At 38.6% G+C, this 26,470-nt stretch overlaps 1 protein-coding gene across 3 annotated transcripts in view; it reads right to left on the bottom strand.

Moving 5' to 3' along the window:
- The window catches only part of NUP210 (nucleoporin 210), a 94,099-nt gene that overhangs the window by 32,877 nt on the left and 34,752 nt on the right, over nt 1–26,470 (bottom strand). For all 3 annotated transcript variants that reach the window (XM_068960240.1, XM_068960239.1, XM_068960238.1), the window contains exons 4-14: nt 21,907–22,003; nt 19,052–19,202; nt 15,956–16,088; nt 14,995–15,153; nt 14,447–14,515; nt 14,020–14,126; nt 12,792–12,932; nt 11,412–11,549; nt 7,252–7,407; nt 3,815–4,013; nt 2,341–2,486 (exon numbers count right to left, since the gene is read on the bottom strand). In XM_068960240.1, the coding sequence (XP_068816341.1) occupies nt 2,341–2,486; nt 3,815–4,013; nt 7,252–7,407; nt 11,412–11,549; nt 12,792–12,932; nt 14,020–14,126; nt 14,447–14,515; nt 14,995–15,153; nt 15,956–16,088; nt 19,052–19,202; nt 21,907–22,003 (1,496 nt within the window). The remainder of the gene's footprint in view (nt 1–2,340; nt 2,487–3,814; nt 4,014–7,251; nt 7,408–11,411; nt 11,550–12,791; nt 12,933–14,019; nt 14,127–14,446; nt 14,516–14,994; nt 15,154–15,955; nt 16,089–19,051; nt 19,203–21,906; nt 22,004–26,470) is intronic.

The raw sequence follows: 26,470 nt of genomic DNA, 5'->3' as shown, positions 1-26,470 counted from the left end.
CGAACAACAGTTATGAACTAATGATTCTATTTGTGTGTCTTATATTTTGATTGAACTTCACAAAAGAACCTTTTTTAGTTGAAGAGCTACACTTATTTCTTATTTTGATTAGGTTCAGATTTTTTCATACAGCTGTTTGTAAGCAACAGTCCATCATGTTATAGTCAATGGACTCCAAGAGTTTGAAGAAAAATATTTAGTACATTCTAATCCCAAGTCTTTGATGAAAAACTACAGCAAGGGAAAGATATTGAATACACTTTTGAATAAAATCAGAGATCGTTTTCTACTACGTTTTAAAACTACTACTCTAATGACTGAGGTAATGTTAAGTTTTATTCTTTTTTTTAAAAGCCTTTCACTTAACAGTGCTCTCTGCAGCAATTCTGTGCATAGTTACTCTCCTACATATGACTTAAAGGTTTACTTCAAATCTCTATAAAAATTCCACACTGATGTACATCACGAGGATTGTCTGTGCTGTTAATCACCACAGAAATTAACCTGACATTTTAATACACAACAACCATTTGCAGTTTGTGTTCCACAAGCTCGTTTTTGTCAGAACATGGTAAGAAAGAAATAGTAACTGGCATAAAGGATGGTTAATTCTTTCTGTAAGCACATGTTGGTAGCACTTGGTAGGAGGCAGGAGAAGGACTGGCTATAAATGTTCCTCTCTCCTCCCAGCTACTCCTTGATGATATTTGTAATGTAGGTAGAGGTAAAAAGCCACTGGAAAACTACAGGATTTAGCATCGAGTGTCTTTCTCCTCTTCATGGCCCCTGTTCATCTCTCTCACTTTTTATGCTATAAATTTTTTTAATGGATGATATCTGACAGAAAAATGCCTGGGTTCCTCCATTTCTGAGGATCACAAATATTTCATTCTACTAATAGAAAGGAAAAGAAAATTTGGAAATCACTGTTCCAAGCTCTTTCTTGATACATATGGGGCTCTTTCTTGATACATATGGGCTCTTAAGTACCCTAGAGACATTTAATTTCGTATATGAAAATCAATGTTATAATGCCTCAAAGGGCTTCGTCAGGGAATGTGAACGATAGCATACATATGAATAATTCCTAATTAAAGGGACTAAGCCTTTTCACATTGGCTGCCAATAGTAGGAAAGATTACACACTCTGCTGAGGATATCTCAGCATCTTCCAAGTATTATGTTATCTACAATTCAAGATCTTTGACAGAAAAGCATTTTTAAAAAGTAAAGTTGTCATTATACTTGCACATTTGTACAATTTACATAAACTTTTGTTCCATTTCGGGGAATACTATGGACAAGCACATTGAACTTAAGCTTTGCAGATTCAGTGCTTGATCTCTAAAGATAGAGGGTAACATGAGCATACTGTTCTATTTTCACATACTGACCTCATATTCAGGGTTCGTTCTTCTTCACCTTTTTTTTTTCTTCTTTTTTTTTTTTTAAAAACTTGAACTGTCCACCAGTAAAATATATTTTTCCAATTTACAAGGAAGAATCACTCATTTTCACTGCCATATAAGCAAGTCAGCTTTGCCTTTTTCCAAAAATCATTTTGTATGCTATGACAGCAGAAATAAGCTACGTCAATTTTTATTTGCCGCTGTGGATAAGGAATTTTGACTGCCTCCATTATTACCTAAAGCCAATTATTAATCAGTTAAAATAGCCAGTCGAAAAAACAGACTTTGAGTCTCACATCATTTTCAATCCATTTAGAGTCTGCTGAAGACTAACTTACTAATTCAATAGCTATGCTGTGCACAGCAGGACCTACCCAGCTTCTGAAGGATTCAGTTTCATGAATGGTCTAGATGTTCTTGTAACATAAAGCTGTTTTTCAACTTTCTACACTTTTTTTTTTGTTTAAAGGAAGATGGCTATGAGTGGATTAGATTTTGTAGAAACCAGGTTACTGCAAATTAGCTAGAAAGAGGAACTCAGCATTACAGACAAATGCTGTTACCCTTCACCCTCAAAACATCCACTCCTTTGCAGTTCACTTTGATGAGAACTCCTATTACTGTCCTGCATGTTCCATCAGATGACAGCAATTGTGACTCTTTTGACATAAAAATCTGAAAAATGGCCAAGAATATCAAGTTCACTTGCTTCTTCAAAAGTTGCAAAAATGTTTCAGTTCACTACCAAACTATCCATTCCTCTATAGTTATATCTTGCAGCATTTATGTAGGAAAATCCCAATATATGTGCTCCATACCGAAAGGGTTAAAACATGGTTCTCTAGGAAAAATCTTATAGTTTGTCTTACAAATCAAATAACCACCTCATTTAATTTTTTGTTTTAAATAAAGAACAGCAAAAAAGACTTACTTTTAATGGTAGATAGGCAGCAATGGTGATGCTAGCACTAAGGTGGACACGGCCATGGGTGTAACTAACAACAAGTGTTGTGTATCCTTGAGTTTCAGCTTTCATTCTGACTCCACTACAAAAATCAGCAGTTGGCTTAAGTCTCCCTGTCCCAAAAAAAAAAAAAAAAAAAGGTTGTCTCTAGAGAGAATTGGCCAGGCATCATAATTAAAATTCTAGATGGCTTTTCTTGACAGAAATATTTCCACTAAAAGTATGTAGCTCTCACCAGCCATACAGGTAAAATGTTCAATGTCTTTCATGTCAAACTTACTATTGAAATATCCATATCTCAAACTTCTTTATTTTCACACTCTCCTAAGCAGAACACGAGTCTTTTCTCTGAAGTATAAACTAATATAACTTTCTTAATTGAGTACTTTCATTTTGCTGTTTTCAAGTGAAACTGGCTTGTAACTCAGTCAGCTTTCCTGCACAGGAGTATTGACTACAATTCAAGTTTTCACTGGCCAAAGGAAAGATCCTGTCATGACATTTCTGTTTCTTTGTGTACGTTTCCTTCTTTTCTTTTCCTCTTTTCTTTTCTTTTTTTTTTTTAAAAGCACTACAGCAGCTAATTATGTAGTGACTTTTTAAAATTGCTGCCTCTCAGGCACACAGATGGTACAATGCAGACTGCTTTTACTGGCTCAATAGCACAGGAAAGAGCTTCCATACAAGAGGTACTTGGAAAAAGTAATGGTACATCTGAATACTGCACTGAATTCAGTAGACGCAGGGACAAGGAGGTTGCTCATTGTTCACTTACCCCGTGAACATTAATGGCAAACTCTGAAAGGGAGGCGGGGAGCAACATATTCCATGCTCTTAATAAGCCCGACAAGATATGCTTCTTAAAGCGGGGAGCTTAAGAATGACACAGCTTTAGCAAAATTTAAGCAGCTGGTCCTCTTAGCTCCTTGAAAACAGTGACTAGTGCCTTCATAGAACTGAAAGGTACAGCTGGGAAAGCAGGGCTACGCAGCTATTAATTTCAGTAGTCTTGCAAATCCTCCAATTCACCCTCAAAAAACCAATACACCTGGATCCCTCTGAGGAGAAAACCCATCAGCTTTGTAACAGCAGCACACTAAAAATACTAAAGCAGTAGAATGTGCAGTCTCCCACATGCCTTTCTTCAGTGTCTAACTGTTAATTGCCAAAAGGCTTTCAGAGTCCTTCAAACCATCAAAAATATCAAAGGGAAGTTCTGCTGCATAAAAAGTAAGTACTTTCTCAAAAAAAAAAAAACCAAACATTTTCTATCTACTCTGACTCCCCTCTTTGAAGTTAAGCACCTCTCTAGCAATCCTCTACACAACAATCAAAACAGTGATTTAAAGGAGGTATTTAAAGGTATTTAAAACAGGTATTTAAAGGAGGTGACTTAGTAAAATTTTAATTTAACTTGCAAAACGAGGAGGGGTTAAATCACCTTGAAGTGGTTTGAACACACCACGGTTTTCTACTTCCACAACTAGATCAAAATGCGAGCAGTCACTCAGTGGGACTGTCTCGCCCGTTTCAACATTTGTCAGACCGTTAATCCTCAGAGGCAGCTCCAATGTTTGGCCTACACGTGCTTCAACTTGACATGGCATGAACTCCATCCCACTAGGTTCAGTTACATATACCTGAGGGAGGAAAGAAACAGGAGGACAGAGATGCACAAACAACTCAACAAAAAGGTACCAGAGAACAAGACTTCATTATGATCTCCTCATTCTTCTTAGCCCTTGTATACATACCTCCAATGACTAACTTGCCTGTCACAGCTAGAAGCAGTTGCTCTTGTGTTCACCTACACAGAAAGGTATCAGGGTGCCAGGAAGAATTCTCAACTGCACTAGCACTCTTCTCTCATAACAGTCCAAGTTCACGTTAGCCTAGTGATCCTTTTGCTACTGCTTCTATTAATTCTTTTCTGCCACCTGTCTTTTGCTGTACAGATTTTTTTTTAAGCATAGATTAAAGTGTTTGATATCTCCAGGAGGCACCATGACCAGCTGGGCCAGACTTGGCATCTGAACTTGAGTTCCGCAGCGTAAATGTTTGAGCTAGACTTGATAAAGTCAGCAAGGCTCCCTTGGCCTTCAGTCTGCACAGTATCAGCTGACAGTGGCAGGTGTGTAGAAGAAATTACGGGAACCAATGCCCCAAAGATTTTCTTACAGGCTTAATTCTTTTGTTTATTGCATTTCTGTTGGCAGAGCATTTTTAATGCTATTTAAAGTGCCCCCCCCCCCATAACATATCAGAGACCTAAAATAAGTAAACACATCTAGTGCCTAATCATACCATCTTCTGCTTCCACAAGTAATCCTTATGTCAGAAATACCTTTGAAATTGAAAGGATTACTTCCAAAAATAAGACTAGCAGAAATACATCTTAGATGCTATTATATCAGTTATCTTGCTGGACAAGCCTCAAGTATATTATTTGTTATTCTGACTTGCTACTTTTTCAATAATGCCAAAGAATCTTCCAAAGATTGACTGCACATTGCATAACAATTGCTATGATCCAAAGCTTTTCATCTGCAGTATCTAAACTTCTTAAGTGCCTACAAATGGCTTCAGGATAAATTGTCAAATCATATGGTACAGGGTCAAAATTGCAATCCTTGTGAAACATAGTTAACTCTTCCTAATACTTGCTCATTGAGGTCAACAAATAAAACTCTTCAGAGCTATTCCAAGAAGAATCCAACTCTTAACACAAGAACAAAGACATTTAGAAGTAACCTGTTCAGACTGTGCAAAACACTTCTCTCCATGTGAGCTTTCATAGCCGTATTTTCTTCAGTCTTCAAACTTAAATTTACATTTGAGGATAAAAGGTTATAAATAAAAATCCTCACTCCTTAATCTGGTATACTGAAAACTGTCATACTGGTAAAAAGTAGCATCACTGGAACATGGGTTATCCAGGGAGCAATCTTAGAGCAAGTCCGTAAATTAAGTTCCGTGTACATTTTACTTTAAACATGATGTTTAGCATCTATCTCAAATGCATCTCGTGGAATTGACAAAATTGATCTGAGCAGAAAAAACAAGCTACTTTGCACCTTAAAAAAAAACAAAAAACATAGCACTGGTAGATGCAGTTGTTTCAAGTAAAACTTTGTTAAAAATATCTTTCCCAAAACATTCATACTAACAAAAAGATGTCTACTTACATACCTTTCTCTTCATTATGGAACAGACTTGGCAGTCTTGACCAAATATCTTTTTAGCACTTTTGGCAAAAGGTATTCTGATGCAACAGAAGGGCAATACAACAACTACAGGTATGCTGCACATGGGAAAACTTAAGAGTGATGAGGCATTTTGTATAGCTAATGTATGTAGATTTAATCCAGTCACTTTGTTCCCCACCAGCTCCTTAAGTACATGCACGCATATCCTGGAAGGAAGGTGTGCTGCCCAGGGCTTGCCAGATTTGCTTCCTAAATTGGTTTGAGGAAGCACAGCAGCTAAGACCATCACCTTTATAAAGCCTTAACCAGATGGAGGTTGTTTACCAGCCTCAACAGTATCCATGTGGCATAAACAAGCCTATTTTATTTATAACCATGCAGTTGGACAAAAAACTGTCTCTGGACACCAGATTAATCACAGGTGCTCAGTACATTATCTTACTTTTACTGAGGTCAGGAGCAAAATTCTCTTCTGTCGGTTCCCATTCCAGTACTTAGCTCTTCGCAAAAGGTATAAGTACAAATTCAAATGCCTGAATTCAGGTTGTGCTATGGCTGCATTTCATAGAAACGTGATAGACAGAAGCATCTCACTACTGCTCCAACACAGTGCTTGCATCTAAAATTATAGCATGTCTGTAAGTGACATGCTATATTAGGGCCTTCAATCCTAATAGGATGAGCAACACTGCATAGCTACTTGAACACAACACTTACAAAGACCGTTTCTGGCCTGATAGGAACCTAGCCAGATTAGAATTTGACCAGATCAACTAGTGCCAACACTCTTTTCTGTGAGGGTAGCAGAGTAGTACTACTTCATAGTAGTAAATATACAGCACAGAGTAGTACTTACTTTTAGTTTCTATTCTACTAAGTGCCAAGCTTTTCAGAACTGTCAGACCAGTAAGAGAGAGTAAGCATTGGCACAGTTTCATTAAGGAAAATGATTTGTGTCCCTAGAAAAATTCCAAATTAATAATGTTCTAAGGAAAAATATTTAAGACGATAGATTTACAGAACACATTAACTAGAGAAGCCTCTTCACGTATATTTGCACACACTGTTCTGTGGGTAGACTACATATACTGCTCCTGTATTTTCTTCACTCTACGTCATACCCTGATCACCCTGACAAAGTGCTAAGAAACAGATATGATTTACCTAGAGATCTAATAGTCCTATTAACAATATTCTTTTTCTTGGACAGCTTTGGGATCTAGATTTATTAAGTGGTATGTATAGGATTCTGGCCACTTTTCTAGGCATGAATTTCTTTACCACATCTTCATGTTAACTTTCATCATTTTTATATCAAGGGGGAACCCAACTGCTTCTGTTCCTGCACCCACCTCTTCCCCCGCAGAATAAATTTTTAGTTTGGCTGGTCTACTTAGATGCCTTCGCCAACAGTAAATGACTGCTTCCTTCCTTCATCGGGAAAAAAGACTTGCCAAGAAAATGAGGGGGACAAAATAAGACTAAAATCAATGCAGTAGAGACAGCTCAAATCCCCAGATGTACGAACTCTGAAGCTGATCACTTACCCTGTCACAAGGCAGAGAGGCAAACCTCTTGGAAACATTTCGCAAAGGGGAAGGCTTATGGGATGCTCAGCTTATTCATTGTTTTTGAAAAGATATCTTCAAGAGAGACCAGGGTAAAGTTTTACCTTCATTTCTCCATAATGCAGTGGATTCTGAACATCAGTTGCCTGAATAACACTGACACCAATGTCACTTCCAGTTGTCATTACTCCTTTGACTGTCACTGTAGCAACTGCCTGGTTAGAATAGGACCAGCTGAAATTTCCACTTCCACCATAGGCCTAGAACAGAGAGAAAAAATCTTTCATATTTCAAAGAATTTCAATTTTCAAAGATTTGAAAAATCTTTCAGATAGTTTCAAAAAAATTCAAATTTTTTCAAATATTTTATGGTTTTCATGTTTCTTAACTGCCAAGCTCCTGAATACCTTGCATGAAAAGCTGTGAACACATTAAGCATTGATAATGATACCACTGAGGAAATACAACCAAAAATATAACGCCTAAGCACTTTGCAATAAGCAAGGTCAAGTAAGAAATGAGAAGATAACTGCACTTCATTCATTTTAATTTCAAGTTTCCTCATGCACATATACTGCATGTTCACCAGTGCTGCTAACCCAAACATCTCTCTCTCCCAGCTGCAGAAGTCTGATGCTTGCAGGTCCCAGTGATTGGCAGCGCTTGGAGACAGACAGCACATCGTTTCACGCGTTGGCATACCAGAGGCCTGGCACACAGGATTATTGTACTTCTGAAAACTCCCACTATTTCTCTGCTGCTGGCAACCAAAGAGCAAACTCAATGATTCTGGGTCTCAGAGCTGCTAGCCTGACACATTGTAACAACTAGCTTCTGCCAGTAGGAATTGTTAAGGGCTCCAAAAGGAAAAGAAAGGAAGGGGAAAGGCAGGGAGGGAAAGGAAGGACAGGAAAAAAAGGGGGGGGGGGGGGGAAGAAAATATACCCAATCACTTTTGGGCACTAGATCTTTGTTGTTATTCTGAAGATCCGCATGCCTGCCTGTGGCCATTCAACAAATATGTTGATGCAGATCAGATGCTCCAGCATCTGATCAGTCAAGGAAGGAAGGATAGGCACTGATGCAAACTGCCTGTGCATGCCACAAGCACTGCGGAGGTCTGAGAGTTACACAGGCTGCATTCCCAGAAGTGCTTCAAGGGACGATTCAGTAACCACTAAACTTAAAAGCTCAGGTTTATCATGGAGATTCCAAAAATAAATAAAAACCACCAACCAACCAACAAAGCCCTTTCCCCCAAAGCTCCCAGCTATCGAAGGGGTGTTTTAAGGTAAGAAGAGCATAAGTGAATGTAATTATTCCACATAAGGGTAAGGCCTTGTTACTTGATATTATGGCCCACACCACTAGACACAAATGACTATACTGACTAAACAACAGGAACACTTGACAGTCAGGACAGGGTCATGTCTGCTGCAGGTTCAGATTCTACAAAGTCAAAGGGCAAAAAAACCCAGTCGCCAGCACAAGCAGAGCATTCTCCTCCTTAATCTGTAACACCAGTTGCTGAACAAAGATAATCATTACAATGCTGTAAAGCATAGTTTTTAAGCAGCATCATGGAACATCAGACAGTGTCAAGAGTAATCTTGTACAGTATGATATCCTGAGAATAATATGCATTTTTAAAGCAACTTGAAAAATTGCGTCATTCCATTGGAGTGAAACATGGGGGAACACAAAAAAACACAAGGATTTTTGTTTCTGTGTATTTTGTTCTTTTCTGTAGCTTCCTCAGCATTTGCGTTAACCTATTTCATAATTAAATTGATGTAAGAATGGACAACGAAATAAGTCTTTTCTAGAAGAGCAGCATGGAAAATAAACAATCTAAACTAAACTAGACTTAGCTAATTAACTTCTCCTAGAAAAATCAAAGGAACAGTCATTTCTCTTTTTCCCTTCCATAAGCACCTGTACAGCCTGATTACAGAAAGAGCAGTGGGTAAGGATGAATGGCTAAAAAAAAAGTAATGATGTTTGAAAGAAGGAAATGTGTGAGATACGGTAAAAAATGTTTAATTAAGAAATGTAAATGTTTAAAATGTTTTGTAATGATATTTTCAGCTAAAATAAGGAACTGGGCAGAAGACAGAAATTCTTCTTAATTCTGCGGAGTCACATCTGCTTGTCTGCAGGTGTATTACTACATTTTTCTCTCTAGCAGAGAGTTTGCACTGAGAAGAGAAAGAATAAGCCTGTTCCCCTCTCAACTTAACCCAGCAGTACCCTCTCAGCGGTACCCAGCAGCAGGACAAGAGGCAACGGGCACAACCTGAAACACAGGAAGTTCAGTTTGAACGAAAGAAAACACTTTTTCCACTGAGGGCGATTGAACACTGGAGTAGGTTGCCCAGAGAGGTTGTGGAATCTCCATCCTTGGATACATCCAAAAGGCGCCTGTGCAGTCCTGGGCAGCCTGCTCCAGGTGACCCTGCTTGAGCAAGGGGTTGGACCAAACTATCTCCAGAGGTCCCTTCCAAACCCAACTATTCTGCGATGCACAGACCGTTAGCTAAACTGCATTCCACAGACTGTATTACCCATAAGGGTGATGTCCACGCCAAAATAATATACCCCTCAGTTTGAATGCCACGTACTAAGCTTCACAAGGATGGTACCTAGCTTCTCAAATGCATGCAAGGAAAAAAGATCCTCATGCTGTCATTTTTACTTGCAACAGAAGCCATGTTATTAACACAAACATGAACAAATCAACCAGAGACAGCTGACAAAGTAAAACCCAAAAACCATTCTGATACCATCTGGAAGGAGTTACTTCTTCAGCTATAAACAAAATATGTCTAGATCAAAAATTTATTTAAACTCATTTTCAGAGAACATCTATTCACTGGTTTAAAATAGTCTGACTCAAAAGCTATTGAGTAGGAGGCAAAAACTAATCTGCAAGCAGGGACAACAGTCATGCTGTGTGCTATTGTAAACAACCACTAGTATTGTTGAATGGACAGATTGGGAAAGTGTTCTCTGTTTCAGTAAATATAACCTGATTCAAATGTTGAGGGGGAAAAATGATTTTTTAAAATGAAAAAAACCACAGTGAAAAATAATGCAGGTTTCTTGATTAACAGGAAGGAATATTCTCTAGTGAGACATTTAATAATATGTACAAGATAAAGAGAGACTAGATTAGATCTGTAAGAGAGGTGGAAAACAGAGAAGAACATATTTACTTTTCCTCTCTAGGCTCTAGCAGAAGTTACAAGGAAGTACGTAAAATGCATTTTGATACTAAGAATTTTTACCACACTCTGCTGGTGTGGTTGGGCATAGCATGAACTAAGGTAAACTCTAATCCCATAGAAGGTAAAAATATAGATGACTTTAAACTCAATGGCATTAACTTCAGAATTACACCAGTGAATATAGTTCTATCCTTCTGAGAAATGCAAAAGTAACTATTCAGTGATTTAGGTGGGTGCTGCCTTTAAAAAAAAAAAAAAAAAAAGGCAAATCATGTATCCTGCTGCCTTTTCTCCTATACTGTTTACTTGAAGACAAACCAGTAACTCAGCACTGCTTTATGTTAAAAGCGAGAAGTAGAACTGTGCATGAAAGCCCTAAGAGCAGGATCTGGGGGAGATGGCACTGAGGTGAGACTCGACTCAGGAAGGAGTTTGCATGAGGTTCTTTTGCCCAGTTAGCGTATACATTGGATGCTGAAAGACAACCAACCAGCTTTATGAAGCTTATGAAAGGATTGGCAGCATTCGAGTAAAAACAAGGCATAAAGAAACTTAAGAAAAAAAGTCTCTTTAGAAAGGTGTACTGTGAATGAAGATGCAGCCTTTCCCTCCCTATAGCTTTTACTAAAAGCAAGAGATGTGGGGCATGAAGGATACCATTGCCGATACCAATGTCTCTAGGGAGCTGGTCATTCCTCTTGTCATGCCCTTTTTGCATGTCATCGCACCTTCCAAATCATACTCCCAGCTTACAGGAAGTGGCAGCCTCTATTTTTCCCTTTGTTATGAAGTTTTGTAACTAGGATGTTTTCTGTAATTCCAAGCTAGAACACACGTGCGCATGCTCAGAAGATAACAGATGACTTCTTTAAACTACACGTTAATTCCCGCAACTTACATACAGCAGAATTCCTCCAAACAATTTTTAGATAATACTGTGCCTGAAGCATCTAAAGGTGATTCTATGTAAGTAATTACAGGCCTCACTGCATCCACCTGAACACTACTTTTTGCATTTAGATGCTTCCTTTGCATACCTGTATGGTGTACTGGTAGGTTCCTGCTCTTGGCTGCCATGGAAATGTCAAAATGCTGGGTGAAAGAACTATTGGAACATAGATTTCAACGTCTTGCTGGTTTCGCACTGGAACTGACAATGTATGAACACCTCCATCCTATGAAAAGGAACAGTACAGTGTTATAGATGGCACCGTATTACCGTCTAAGAATAACTTTTAGTCCTTATTTACAGGAAGTTGTTGAAAACACCTGTGAGAAAACGCAAAGCAACGATTTAGGGTCTCTTTGTTATGAGCAGTGTTACTCGTGAGCTCGTTGCAGCAAAGTGTACTCTTGTATTAAGTAAGTAATACTACTATGGAAATACAGGTGCCCATGCCCATTTAAAGGCAAATGGCAGTAAGAAACACTTTCACTGCTCCCAGTTCTTGAGACCTCATCTGAGAGCTAGTTTGGTTACTCCACACTTACACCTAGCCCTTAGGCATTACACTTGCGGTAGCAGGGGGAGACATCGCATCTCAGCCTAACGTACCAACTCCGCAACCCGTCCTGAAATACTGGCCTTCACATATTGATGCAATGCCATAACCCTCTTACACAATATACTTTATTTCTTGCTGGAGTTATAAAAGAAAGTACTAACAGCCCTCAGTAGATCTCATTTCATTCAGGAATACTTGTCTGACACAGGGAATGAGCATGCCTTATCGTATACAAGAATCCACCAAATCCTACTCAAGGAGTCACTAAGCAGATTTCAGAGCAAAAGGGTTCAAGTGTTGAATCTTTCCAGTTTCAAGCCAAAGCAAATCACTTTCACACTGGTTTCCCTAGTTAGCCATACGTTCAGCAGCCTGCCCAATTAGCAGAAAGTTAATGAATATTAAAGAGATCTGTAGGCTGATATGTTCAGCAGATTTTCATTCCAGCATTTAACATCACTTACCAAATGACAGAAAACTTCCCAAACGTAACTGATTGCCGAACAAGGCCAGGTTATGACACTGATGATCCTACCACAATAAATTGTAAAACTTACTCAGAGAATGTGAAAGGACCTTTGCACCAGCACAAGGATGCGTTATGAGCCCACATAAGACATCTGCCACGAAAAAAATCGGTGCTGTGCACCACTAGTTACAGCTGTTTGCCACACACAGAGCAGCAAAATCCCACAGTCTTTATTTAACCAAATCCTCTGTTGACTTAGCTGACAGTTTTCCTGAAGTAACAATTTCAGGATATCGTTCTTAATCTGTTTAAACAATGATGGCTTAGACCCATCTAATTCTTAGCCTTCCTTTTAGAAGGCCTGCCAACTACTAAGCCACTAATGTGCAAGTGAAGCGTTTAGGCCTACTGGTAAAAGCAGAACAGTTATTATGAAGACGTACCTGATCTACTACAGATGTCAGTGCAGCATCAATAATGGTCTGACCCTTCTTTATTGCTTTCACGTAATGATATGATCCATTCAGAGATGATTTCAGAACCTCAAAATATTCTTTGGACAGCTTTGTATTAATTCTGATATTCTAAAATTAAAACATTAAATATATATTGCCACAAATAACAGACATTAATACTGTCTAGATAGCTATAAACATATTAGCAACAAATCAATGAAAGAACAAAAATTTGGTAATTTAGATCGAAGAAGCTTATCTGAAGCTGAAGAAGAACTTTTCACCCATGAAAGTATCACACAGTCTTTCAACAAGATCATACGTTTTAGACACAGCACAGCCCTAGCTCCATGGAATTTTAATTTACAGCAAACTGCCATTTAACAGGGAAAAAGGCAGCAAATACTCATGCCTCTAAATTTTTTTGTTTTTCTTTTTTTTTTCTTTTCTTTCTTTTTTTTTTTTACAACTTTGCAACAATTTAATTGTTGTAATTCTTAAATACACAGTATGGGGAAATATGTGAATATAGTGCTCCAATAACACATTTCTTCTGAAATCTGACTGAAACTCAGATCTGTATTTCAGGAAGCAATCATAAGGGCAAACAAAGTAATGTTCACAGATAAATTATTGCTGCTCAGAATATTGTGTAACAACATTAATCTGTTTGCAAGTGAACTACTTAAAGCTTTTCTCCTTTTCATTTTAATAGTAACAGATTTGGCACCTCTTAGCTAGAATTCATCTTATAAAAAGTGAGGTGCTTAAATGCTAACTAGCCATCAAGGCTTTTCCCGCAACCAGCTGAAATGAAACAGGCAGTTCCTTCAGAGTATTGTAAACCTGCCTTATCTCACTTTTTAGGAATAGGCAAGATTGTCTCTAGAGGTGACAAAATTGTATTTGGGAGAGATGGATGAGATTAAGAACAGTGTTAGTACTGCTCGCCACCAGTTACGTTAGTTTGCAATTTCCAGTGCACTGCATGTGCCGCACGTTTGAAGAACACTGTCCAACTGCTTCCAGTTTTTCTATAGCACTTCGATTCTAGTGAACTTTAACCACCCACAAAGCTTTATTAAAACGGAAAAGGCAAGAAGTAACAAGCCCCGAAATGTCCTAACTCAACGTAAGCCAGAAACTGCTCAACAAACAGCAAGGAAACCCAGGATTTAGGAGACAGACACTCAGAAAAAAGTGTGTGTTCACTTACGTCAGACAAATACACCTTATTGCTTGATTTATCATACACTTCAATCGTAATTTCATAAATTCTGCCTGTTTCTAGGACCCATCTATCACCAGGGTGAACTGTAAATCCTACAAAACAGAAAATACTGAATAGCAGAGACAACAGGCTCTTTACATAATGAATATAAACATTTCACTTCTGGTGCCTACACTCCAAAGATGCACCTTAATTGTTACAAGTTGCTGAACACTGAGGTGAAAGTGAAGGAGAAAAAAAGTTTACCACTAAACTCTTTCCATATTCAGGTAACATGAAAAACTCCTCTCACATTATTCGTGTTATTTTGGAAATGAAATGGACTTGGAAATCATCCTCCCACCCCCAACACCAGCACAAGAACAAAGGCAAGAAATATTAAGCTGTCAGGAAAATTATGGCCAGTACCAACCTAAATAACCTGGATTCACAACATAGATAGTGCTGTTTGGTAGTCTGGAAACCCCTTGCATGCGAATACCTGATGTCTCAGTAAAGGAACTGAAAAGGTTTGTCAAAAGCCAAGTTAAAGATCAGCTTGTTTCTGGTACTGCTTGAGCCTCTTTGGATAATTAAAGCAAACTGTACACAGAAAACAAGTATTATCCCCACTATTCCCAAAGACATTGACAGTGAGATCCCACTACTTGAGAATATAATGCTCTAAATATAAAATCAAACAAAGCTCCCTCACATTCCCATATTGATCAAGGAGAACAGATATGACCGAAATGATCTTTTTCCAAGATCTAACGTCTTGGAACACGTCAGAGCACGAGGCAGCTCTGCTGAGACTGAATTCACAGCAGTGCTGCTTTCTAAGATTTCACCAGGTACTCCCAATTTTCAAGATCACTGTTAAGTAATGTGGGTAATTTTATCTTTCTGTGCTGCAAAGGGTGGAAAGTTTGTCTCCTGCCACGAGGCTATGGGTGGAAAAGCACAACACACAAAGGATACTCTTGTGCCCAAGAATGAGATTAGTCTGTCCCTGCTGCAATGCAGTTACAATTGATGTTGCCTGATCCAACTTGGCAACTGGCCAAGATGGATCTCCCTCAGGGCCAAGCACGTTGTTCTGTAGCTGCAGTTCATACTGATCAGATGGCATCATTAGTTCTGTACATAAAAAAAAGACAACATATGAAACAATAAAAGCAAGTGCCAGTGTTTAGATGTTGCTAATTATTGCTGATTAATTTTTATTGATGTCTAGTGTACATATTAAGTCAATTTTTTTTTATTTTGTAGAAAATGCATTTCTGATTACATCAACACACACACAAGCTTCTCACCCAACTTTCATTTCTTTGAAGCTACAGCTGCCAACTAAAATTGTCCACTATTTAGACCTAATATCAGACTAACTTCCAGCATCAGAAGTGGTAAAGGTGCTTTCTACAAGTTACTGAAAATTTCTGCTGCTCCATTCCATATTACTAGCTGAAGACAGGCCTAATAAAATAACTCATATCTATTTTCAAAAAAAGTCATTAACAGCACAGGCTCCTTGTAAACAACAGATGCAATTACAATCTCAGACTTCTGAATGGAGGGTAAAGCTATTCCAACAACACTTGTGAAAACGAAGCAAATCCATTCATCAGAAAATACTGTTAGTAAAAAAACTAATCTAAATTTAGCTTAACTACGAAATCTTTCTTAGTCAACATGAAACAAGTTAACTTATCTAAAATTATACCGTTACCTCCTATTCTAAGATATCCTTGCCTTTATGTCCTTGACAAATCTGAGACTACATCCTTTACAGACAGAATTTTTGCAAAAGAAAAGACTAAATGACTGTATCATCACAGTTTAGGAAAACAATATTAAATATTAGCAAAGTTGTCTAAATACAATTACAAATTTCTCAGAAGTGATAAATTCACACCAAATGTTAAAAAAGAACCAGACATACCTGTAATCTTCCCTTGTCTTATTTTCTGAACTCTGTATTGGACTGACGTTCCTACCAAAAGGTAAATGTCATATGCTGGATTTAAAAGGATGTTTTCCAAAATAAGTAATCTGACTTCTGCAGGATGTACATTCTATTGATTGAGAAAAAGAATAAACAATTCATTTGTTTCTTTGAAACAAATGTCATGTAGCAATAACTTACAATCTCTAAGTGATAAATATTACACTTTCTGTAATAAGCACTTTATTATCACCTCTAGCTTTGCAAAGACAGGAAAATGCACGGGTCAGTGAATGGTATATAGATCTGCTCTGGCACGTCAACTTCCAAGAGAAAATAAGCAAATATAGATAGGAAAACTTATTGGAATCTCTGCAAGCCCCTAAAAAGTTCACTAAATGAATGCTTTGTCAAGTAAACATCAAGAGAAAGATATCTTGGGAAAAAAAATTAGAGGCTAGTTTTTTCCCTTATAAAGGGAGGAACGTACTGCCAAAAATGCACCGTCACAGAAAAGTTGACATGGATTGCTAGAGTATCTTACTGCTGAAGTTCTGTAAGACTAAGTGTGAGGGTACAGTGCAGGCAAAACCACCTGAAGACCAGTATAAGAAAAGTGGCATCTTCTTAGAGACCAGAAGGGCTGTGGAAAGCCTTCTATAGCACAGTACAACTGGAATCTATCACCCAACCTGAAACTCCCACTAAAGTATGTCTCTGCAGACTGTTGCAGGTATTTGGATTAAGTAGGCAAAAAAAAAACCTTCAGAATTATTTCAGTTAATGAAGTTATGTCTTCACTGCATAAGAATTTGGGGAACTATGCCAAGCCATAGTCTCTGACTAGCACTTTAGACACAAACCCTTGCTGAACATGCACGAGCTGGTAACCATTCTCCTTGATAGTGAGGACAAAGAATAAGGCATGTTATGACACCCTCCAGTGCCCTCCCCGGCAGCTTCTGCCCCACGTGCTAGGAAGGTGGCTGAGCTCTCTTCCAGCTCACAGATGCCAGGGACACTTCTCCAGCCCTCACAGAGCGACACACACTGCTGAACGCTGTCGACAGCAGTCGGCCAGAACAGCTGCTTGAACTTGCTCTTGTATCTTCAGGGCACCCATCACTTGAGTCAGTACTGCTGGGGAAACCTAACCAGTACGGCAGTACACAGTTGCTTCAGTTGCAACTGGTTAGCTGTGCTGATGCACTGTCATAGTTTCAAATGCACTAATACAGAGTCAAAAAAAAAAAAAAAAAAAAGCAAGCAGTAGTTTTTTCTCCTAACTCCCGGTTTAGCATAGGAGCTGGTGGATGATTTAGAGCAGTACACCATTAAGAAGCTATGCATCTCAAACGTATCTAAACATTAACGAATCATATCTTGTACTCCAAATACTTACTACCTCCACCTATTTTCAGAGGTGGAAATGGAGATGAGCAGGAGTAATTTGGCCATGGTTCAAAAAGGAAAGTGAAATGAAAGTTTGGTGGGCCATGTTCCAGAAATAACCTAACCTGATTGTAATCCCTGTTCATTGCCATTCCCCCCAACAGCTAAAACGGGTAAACAATTCCAATCCATACATGCTTCAGTAATACCATACAAAGTTAAAGAAAAGAAAAGTCTGTCTTGGACATCATTTTAGTTGTTCTCTGGAGAAATACTTGAGACATGCACAGTGACTATTCAGACACGTAGAAGTGTCTTTTTCCCCACTGTAAAACAAGGTGCATCCATATAACTTCTGCATCAAACTCATTGGTCTATGAGATTAGGAATATAATAGATAGTTGTGTAAGTTCTATTACAGTCGTTTGAGAGAAGTTCATTGAAGATGTGCAGTCTGGAGCAGTGAAAAAAGAGTAACCAGAAAGCCATGTAAAATTGCAAACAGGATAACATTATTTCAATTATACTCGTTATTAGCTCAGAACCAACTCAGCGTCCAAGAAGCAAGAGCAAAATGACCAGATCTAGACTCTGATATCACATACATAAATATAAATTATATATATATATATATATATATAAATATACAATCAGTAGAATTACTTAAAGGTATAGTGTGACAAAAAAATAATTCTTAAGACACACTATCATTTCTAAAACATCACTAGCCTTACATACATTTAGATAATATTTTCATAGAACACTTTTTTCCAGCTATGGTTAAAACACTGCAGGCAATGCTGGTTTACACAAAAGCATTAAGCACAACAAGTCACAGTACAAATCTACAGCAACAGATTGCAGATATGAGATGAATTTCAGAACCCCCTCGCCCCCACAACATTGTATACATGGATGCATTTCTTACATGGTATAGTACTAAGTTGATATTAACACAACGCAAAGTAAGCAATAACCGACAAAAAGCACCTCAGGTGTTTGTAAAATCTACTATGAGAGAACAATAACTTTGTTACCAGAGTTAAGTGAAGAACACAGTCACCACAAGTTACAAAGACAGAAATAGCATGGATGTGTGCAATAGCTGGGAAGACTGCCAATACTGCAGTTAAATACTCCTGTAATAATGACATTCTGATCCCAAAGCCCATAGAGACCAGGATCTGCTGAGGCAGAATTAGTTACTAACCAAGTATTTGTATGAAGCTAGGGACAGTCTCATTTTAAGCACAACAGAAAAAGGTAGATACAAGATAATAATCATTTTCTTTATTTTTAAAGAGGCCTGCACTGCATAGTGATATTGGTATGCAATATGACTAGTATGCAGGAATAACAGAATTGTACATAAGTATTTGAAACGTATTCCCCTGCCACAACGCCTTTGTCAGAGAGCCATGTTTAGAGACTATCTCCGGGACATGCACCACCCTGGGTACGATAACCGGAGTGAGGAAACTGTACCGATCTCAAACCTTTCTTGGGGCAACGGAGAGGGCAGCACTGTCCCCTTCCGTGATGCAGGCTACAGATTCAAACCCACAGGGCAGAGACCCAGCACTGTGATAGCCACAAAGGGAACAGATGCCATGTGAACAACACAGCAGGGCAAACTTACACTGCTCCCGTAACGCTGGGCTATAAGACAAAATAAAAAAACAATGAATGCAAGTTTCTTACCTTATAGACGCTTTCCTGTATTCTTGCTTTTAATTTGGAACTCCCCGTTTTCATTCCAGACACCAAAATGGTATCTCCTTGCTTGGCAACTTTTTCCATCTCCGATATATAGGAAGGTGGTATATAGGTGGATTCTAAGAACTTGAGTATACTGAAAAGTGAATAGAAATCTGTAAATAATCTCTGTCAAACCATGCAGATACTATAACACTATCTATTTCCAGCTCAGATGTTTTAAGGAAGTTTAAGATGTCTGCCTGGGACCAGATATCCAAATTTCACTCTTTCTTGAATATATCTGCAGCTAATTTGTGTGACTGATAGAAGTTTGTTTGAAGGCTGTTTGTGGGCCTTAAAGAAATATCAGAAGGCTGCACATGTTGTCTATCACAACCCTGCTGTTTTTTTGTTTTAATTTTTTTTTTTTATTTTTACACTGGGTGCAAAAACTCTTGATTATTGTGCAATGACAGATGCAAAAGACCCACAACTCATGTTTATAAAAGCAGCAGCCTAAAAAACCAAAATACAACTTCGACCTACATGGAGTATCTAGGATACATTTAATAAATGCCTATGGAGAAGCAAACAAACAAAACAAAACAAACAAACCTCAAACTTTTTAAGTAACTATTAGAAAATTCAATGAGATATGACAATTGAGACGAAAGGAATTTGTAGTGAACAGGTAAAGGATGGAGGACTGAAACTCAAAAAGGATCGTGTTTTAACAGTTGCCAGCTTATACATGCACATGATCTGTTTTGCTTTCTGTATACCTAGGCAGTAAAAACAGTAAAGCCGTATTGAGAACAGGTGTCAATATCCACATACTTATGACAGTTCATTTATTTTGCAAAGCTGTAACAGCATTAAAACATTTCTATGATGTTACAGCTGTGCCAACAGTAGAGAACACATCAACATTAGTTCAAGCCACGTCTCTAATAAATACTTACACTGAATCAAAAAGCTCTGTATGGACTAGGACTTGGATCACACGCCCCACCGAACAATTAGTATGCTGTTTGGGCCTCACTGTGGACATTGACCACGTCCACTCATATACCTCCAGCTGCAAGTCTGCTATGGGCTTAGCAGACTTTCTCAGGTGACACCACGTTTGCTCCTTTACTAATGTTATTCAAAGGCTGCAAAATTGGGTTTTGTGTTTACTCAGCAGCAGAGACTCATGTTTGCTTCCCCCCGCCAATATCTCTTTTCCTACGCATTTAGAATATAGGCTTGAGTATGGAAATTACCTCTTAACCCTTCTGCTCTATTACAGAGCTCATCTCCCCACATTATATTCAAACATCGTATGAAAAAAGTAAAAGTTCTTTTAAAGGAAGATATACATTCCTGTATTACCATATAACTCTCAATTCACCTAAATTTTGCTGTGAGTTGCTTTCTGAAGTAACCGAAGCCTCTGGCATGAGTTTGAATTTTTATAATCTTACAGCAGGTTACGAGAGTTTTGTTTAATGTTCTACTTGAGAAGTGTCTGGAAATATTTTCATGAGAAAAACGGGTGTTTCAGGTGTTCCCACTCTAGTCAAAATGCAAGCGTACCCAGGAGGCATTTTTGCTACTAACATTCACATCAAGCAAAGTCAGCATTCACCGTGGCATTTAATATGATGCATACTAGCACAATACTGCCAGATAGCAGAAACAGTACTGACTGTTTACTTCCAGTACACTGGTGTCAGTGTAAGGACAAAACTTTGGGAATCCAAGCTGAAAAATACCCTAGAAAAGGTAAAGTTAAGTAGCCTTCGATTCTGGCAGGTTTAATAAGGATGGAAACAGTAATTTCTGCTTGAAGTCACTGAAGTTCAGTTATTTGCAGCTGAAGAACAGGACAATGAAGTCAACACTAAAACATAGCGTATGTTTAATAAAAAGCAATAACAAGAGAGAGGGAAAAGATGGTCTGAGGACAAATGTAGGAGTAAAAAAAAAAAAAAAAAAGAAAAAAAACAAAAATAAAAAAACCCCCAAACAACAAGATCTGGATTCCATCCCTGCCACAGATGAGCTCCCTAACTTTGGGCAAGAACTTCACCTCCATTAAATGGAGGGATTAATAAGTCCCTATTATATAGGAGTGCTGAAAAACACTTCTCATTAGTGAGTTGAAAAGCACTATATGATCTTTAGATAGAAGTTTCCACAAAATACAATACTCCTTAATTGCAATCAGCTTGAGTCAGTACTGGTGATAAATCAAGCACCATGACTTGGTCTTCAGCAAATGCTTTTCATTAATTACTCTGTCGGAAAGACAGTATATTGAGTAACTTGCCCGGAATTACAAACATGCATTTCATCTGGTCTTATGAGCTGCACCTAGCTCACAAGCAGTCACTTGATTCATTCTGTTTTAATTCAATTTTAGCTACTCATAAAGCTATTTCAACACCAGAACTGCGTGTTCACTGAAGCCTGAAACTGCTCAAGTCCAGAAAGATGCCTTCTGCAGTGGAAGAGGACTTCTTTTTTCTGAAGAATCCCTCAGCTGGAATCCCTAGATAACAGTCTAACTGATTAATCTTTCCCTTGCCCAAGACGTTCAAGAGAAATCAGCAGTTGCACCTATTTCTTTACAGTTGTTGGATTAGAGCTACCTGGGCCACTCATTAACACCACCAGTTGATAAATTAACTAGGGATGAGAGTGCCCAGGTTGCTGAATGGGCACTTAAACAACAGCACCCTAAAACAATGGACATATAAGCACTACTTTACATTATCAGTTCAGCAAACTGGCCCAGATGCAGGAAAAAATATTTATACATGTTAAAAGACCTTTTCTTCTTTTTTAAAAAAGAAAAACTTAAATGAACTTACCGCAATGCATTGTGGGAGTCCGAGAAGCCATCAGCCTCTGTATCTTTTACTATTGTCCAGTCAAAGACTAACCCTGCCAACGTGCTGAAAGTGTTTCCTATAAACCGGACACACAGATTAGAACAGAAACAAGAAGCAACAATAATGCCTTCCTGGAATACAGACTATGAACAGAGAAGTCAGTTAACAGGAACATCTTGCATTTGTATAAGTCAGTAAAGCAAGATATGATTTCATACTGATATGACACTGCTTCTTTAAGGATAAGATTTCCAAGGGAAAAGTCATAGCTTGGAATGTCATATGCTGCTTTATGTTGTTCACCTCCACTGTTCATCCTCCTTGGCTCATTTCCTTGGCACAAGTCGCTTCCTTTCCCCTCTGACCACAAAACCCCTACTATTTCTTGGGTACTGGCAGGACTCACACACAGAAAACCACTGCTAAACAACCTTCCAGAGTTTTGGAACACGGGGATCTGAGATGTTATTCGGGAATCCTGAGTTCAAGTGAATGATGAACCACACTTTCCACCTGTCCTGTTGTGTTTTTGAACATAACATTGATTTACCTGTAATAGAGACAGTCTTCACTCAAAGAACTTAAACTGAACACTTTTTGCCAACCTCTGAACCACTTCAACATGTAATGAACATTAAAAAGAAACAAAAGGAACAAACAGACAGACAAAGATTTATCATAATTACATTAAAGCATAATGAGCTGCTACTCAGAGATCTTAAAATCTTCAAAATGGATCTTGCTCTGCGTTAGTGTCCACTGAGACATAGAACTGAAATCTCAGTATTTGCTATATTTTTAAATATATTTTCATTTTTTCCCCCTTTGATGTTCATTTCTGTATTAATAAAGCATGAAACAAAATAAATTCATTCTCAAGTTCTTATGCTTAAAGGTTTGATGTCTTTAAGCCACAAAAATACAGGATAGGATAAGACACAAAAAAAGGACAGAACACACAATAAGATAGAACACAAAAAAAGAACCTCACCACCAAACAACCCACAACTCATAACCATAAACCATATGGTTTAGTTTTGCAAAGCTAGATTATATCCTTTTGTTCTTGTTCAAATTAAAAACAACCGGGCCAGCGGAGACGAGCACGCTGTTCCGCCACAGAGGAGCTACACCTGGACAAAGCTGACGCTACAGCAAGCTGCTGGCAAAAGCATAAAGCCATCCTTACAGACTCCGTATCGCCCTGTGGCCTGGACGCCCGGGCTCCTGTCAGGTCCCTCGCTACAGAAGAAAAGCGAGGCGACCACAGACCGTCACTGCCGTCCCTCGGACGACACAGGGTCGCGCTCACGCAGGATGAGAGGGGTTATCTCCGCAGCACGGAGCCCAGCCGGTTAAACCTACCTGAGGCCGAGGGATGACAAGGCCCCTCTCATCACCTAAACTCTTTCCTCATCCCTCCCTGCAGGATCACACGGCTGTCACGGGAGCCGCGGAGCGGCTGCAGGGCCAGTGGCCACGCTGGCCCCAGGCTCCCCCGTGCAGGGCCTAGAGCGGCTCCTCCGAGAGCTCCCCGCGAGGCTCCAGCAGAGGAGCAGCTGGGGCTGGAGCAGCTCTGCAGCAAACGAGGCCAACAGCCACCACCGCCCACGCTTTGATCTACGGCAGGCAGGAGGCCACTATCCCTGGCACGCTCATAGCCAAAAGAACGTAAACGCACATAGCATAAATAGGTACCCCCTTCATTTCCCCCATCTCTTCTTCCATACCGTTTGGCTACCAGGAAGAGTCACCTGAAACAGTACTGCCCGGTAAAAACAACTCAGTCTTGGTCAAGCTAATGACGACAAAACACTCCTGCATCATGAGATGAGAGATTCTGAATGCAGAGTCAAGGCTGCTCCGCGAGGCAGGGCCCTGCTGTATCTCCCCAGGTTAAAGGGCAGAAGATTACTGATACTTTGGAAGTGGGCAAAATCATCAATTACCCACCAAAACCAATAATTATCTCCCAGAATTATTCAGATTTGGCAAGATCTCTGTAACTGGGGACTCCTTATGTGTTTCTTTCGGTTGCTTGTTTATTTAAAAAAAATTAAAGAGGGAATTGCTACCTCACATTCAACCCTTACTACTGGAAAAGACAAGCAGTCATTACTGACAAAACTATAGCTAGGTAAGAAACCCTGGAAGCAGTTAAGAAATGGTTGGGATGATATAAGTAGTAAGGGACAAACCCTTTCACAACCCTTTACATTACCAGAAGTCTCAACAGACTTGGATCAGATGTGGAAGACAGATGGAAGCTGTGTTAGGTGACCTCAGGAATGAATCAAGTTATATCCCCAACACGCAAAGCCCTGTGTCCGAATAACAGGGACAAAACACGGGGCCTTTGTGGATACCTGCCGCCTTGCTCCATCACTGGCAAGAGCTCCATTGACTTCTACTGGTGATGGGATTTGGCTCTTCAAATAAGCTGAACAGCAAAGAGCTGTAACTACCTCATTCTGTCTCTACTGAGTACTAAATGCACTTTAGATTCCCTCAAAAATAACCCCCCTCATTAATTCTTACACCAAATTTATGCCAGACTACTTCAGGCAGTTTTACAAAGATTATCTGCAAAGCACTTTAGTTATGTAGAGACTACTTCCCCATCTTGAATTCAATTTCAGCTCCCTGTATCCCTGTGTGCTATAACAAATTAATTCACTTATTCCCAGAGTACCAAAAAATTACAGTAATTTTAGCACACTACTTACATTGTTTATCTTTTTAAGTATTTCAAGCCCAAACTTGTGTAAAAAAACTATTTTTTAAATTAGTGTCAAAAATCAGTTAAAAGCAACAAAAGTTATTTTATTCTTTTCTAATTTACAAAGTACTTTTGACCCGAATTCTTATGACAAGTTCACCATATAGGTCATAAACATACTTAAAAAATAAAAAAGAAATCCTCTTTTTTAAACAAATTCACTGTGGCATGCAACTGAAATGTAATTTGCAAGATGGTAGCAAAGTAGGAAACATTCAGAAAAATATTTCTGAAGCATTAGGTCCAAGGGCTGCTAAGAATAAGTAGGTTATACAAAGCTGCGACTCTTCAATCCTGTTGTAAATCTCAGGTCACTCATCATTTCGTTAGAGCTGTACTTTAAGAAGCTAAAGTTCTGCCATACAAGAGTTATTCTGGTATGACAAACTCAATTCTCAAATCAAGGGATTTTCTACCCTTTCAAAATACCTAAAAGGCTGACTAGAAGGTCGTTTCGATTCCCTTAACTCAAACGGTTTAATCACATGAATTAAGCTAGTCTCGTTTTTGTAAGGTTTTCTAGATGTGGAGTAGATACAGTACCCTGAAGAAATGGAGTAAATTAGCTCAGATTTACTCTGATCATCCCTCGGTTTTATCTACAAATAAAGAAAAATTCTCAAGTCTTTCCCTTATTTAACTCTCCTCTATTTAAGTCATAGTAAAATAACTTGAAAAAAGTTCAACTTTCTAAAGGAAATAACAAGACTTTTTATGCTTTGTAACTACTTGTGTTCCTTTCTATGAGTAGGAAATATTTGCACGACCAGAAGCTATTTTGAGGTGAGCGCTAATGCAATAAAGTACACTTAAATTGGCCAGATATTCAAGACCATCTTTCCCTCTGTCATTATTCGAACCAGATTCTCCCTCCACGTAGTCTCTGAAAAGCTGTACTTGGGGATTGGGTTTGTATTTGGAGTGGCTTATTGACAAAAGGAATCTGAAATTAATGCAGCTGATTAGTATATACAGTTTATGAAAAAAGATCTGACAATACATACAGAAGAACAAGGAACGAAACTTTTCCTGAAGATACACCAATACACACAGGAGTAGAAACATCAATATTAACAAGTGAACTGACCTATACCAGATACAATAATCTCGTAAGTCACCATCAGCCCAAAACAAATCACACTCCTTATATCCACACATCTATTAACTTCTTTACATACCAGTAAAATATTTGTATCACTGCAACATTATATACGTACCAGATACAAAGCATATAGTCGTGTGTAAGCACATGCACACATAGATTTCAGCAAAAAGCTTGCTATGTTTTGTGATATGCATATTCAGCAAACCTAAGTAGATTTTTCCAAATTTTCATTTAACTGAACACTTATCCTCATTTTATGTTGATTTTTCTACCTCCTGCATATCAAAAAAATTCATGCAATTCTCTGCTTTTTCCCTGAACAGTTATTTCCTCCAATAAACTAGCCACTCTTCATGAATACTTATAAAAAAAAACATGCAAAGGCCGCTGAGATTACAGTATGTCCAAAATTCTCCAAAGAACCCCCTCAAGTTAGATTAAAAGGATCTCATTTTCAAAGCTTTCAGGTGTATTCTCATCCCATTAGCTCAGATTTGGAAGTTTAGTCCTAAGGTTTCTAACGAACATCTTGTTTCAATCACTCAGATTAAACATTCTTTGCGGGTTTTAAACCACTGCTCCTGTTCAAACTTTAACTTGGATGGCTTCCAAGACAAATCTGTCCATTGAGCATGCTTGAGAGCTCGCTCAAACACCAA

Source organism: Struthio camelus, chromosome 14, assembly GCF_040807025.1.
Source record: "Struthio camelus isolate bStrCam1 chromosome 14, bStrCam1.hap1, whole genome shotgun sequence".
NCBI lineage: Eukaryota > Metazoa > Chordata > Aves > Struthioniformes > Struthionidae > Struthio > Struthio camelus.
This window is presented reverse-complemented; position numbering and strand designations above follow the sequence as displayed.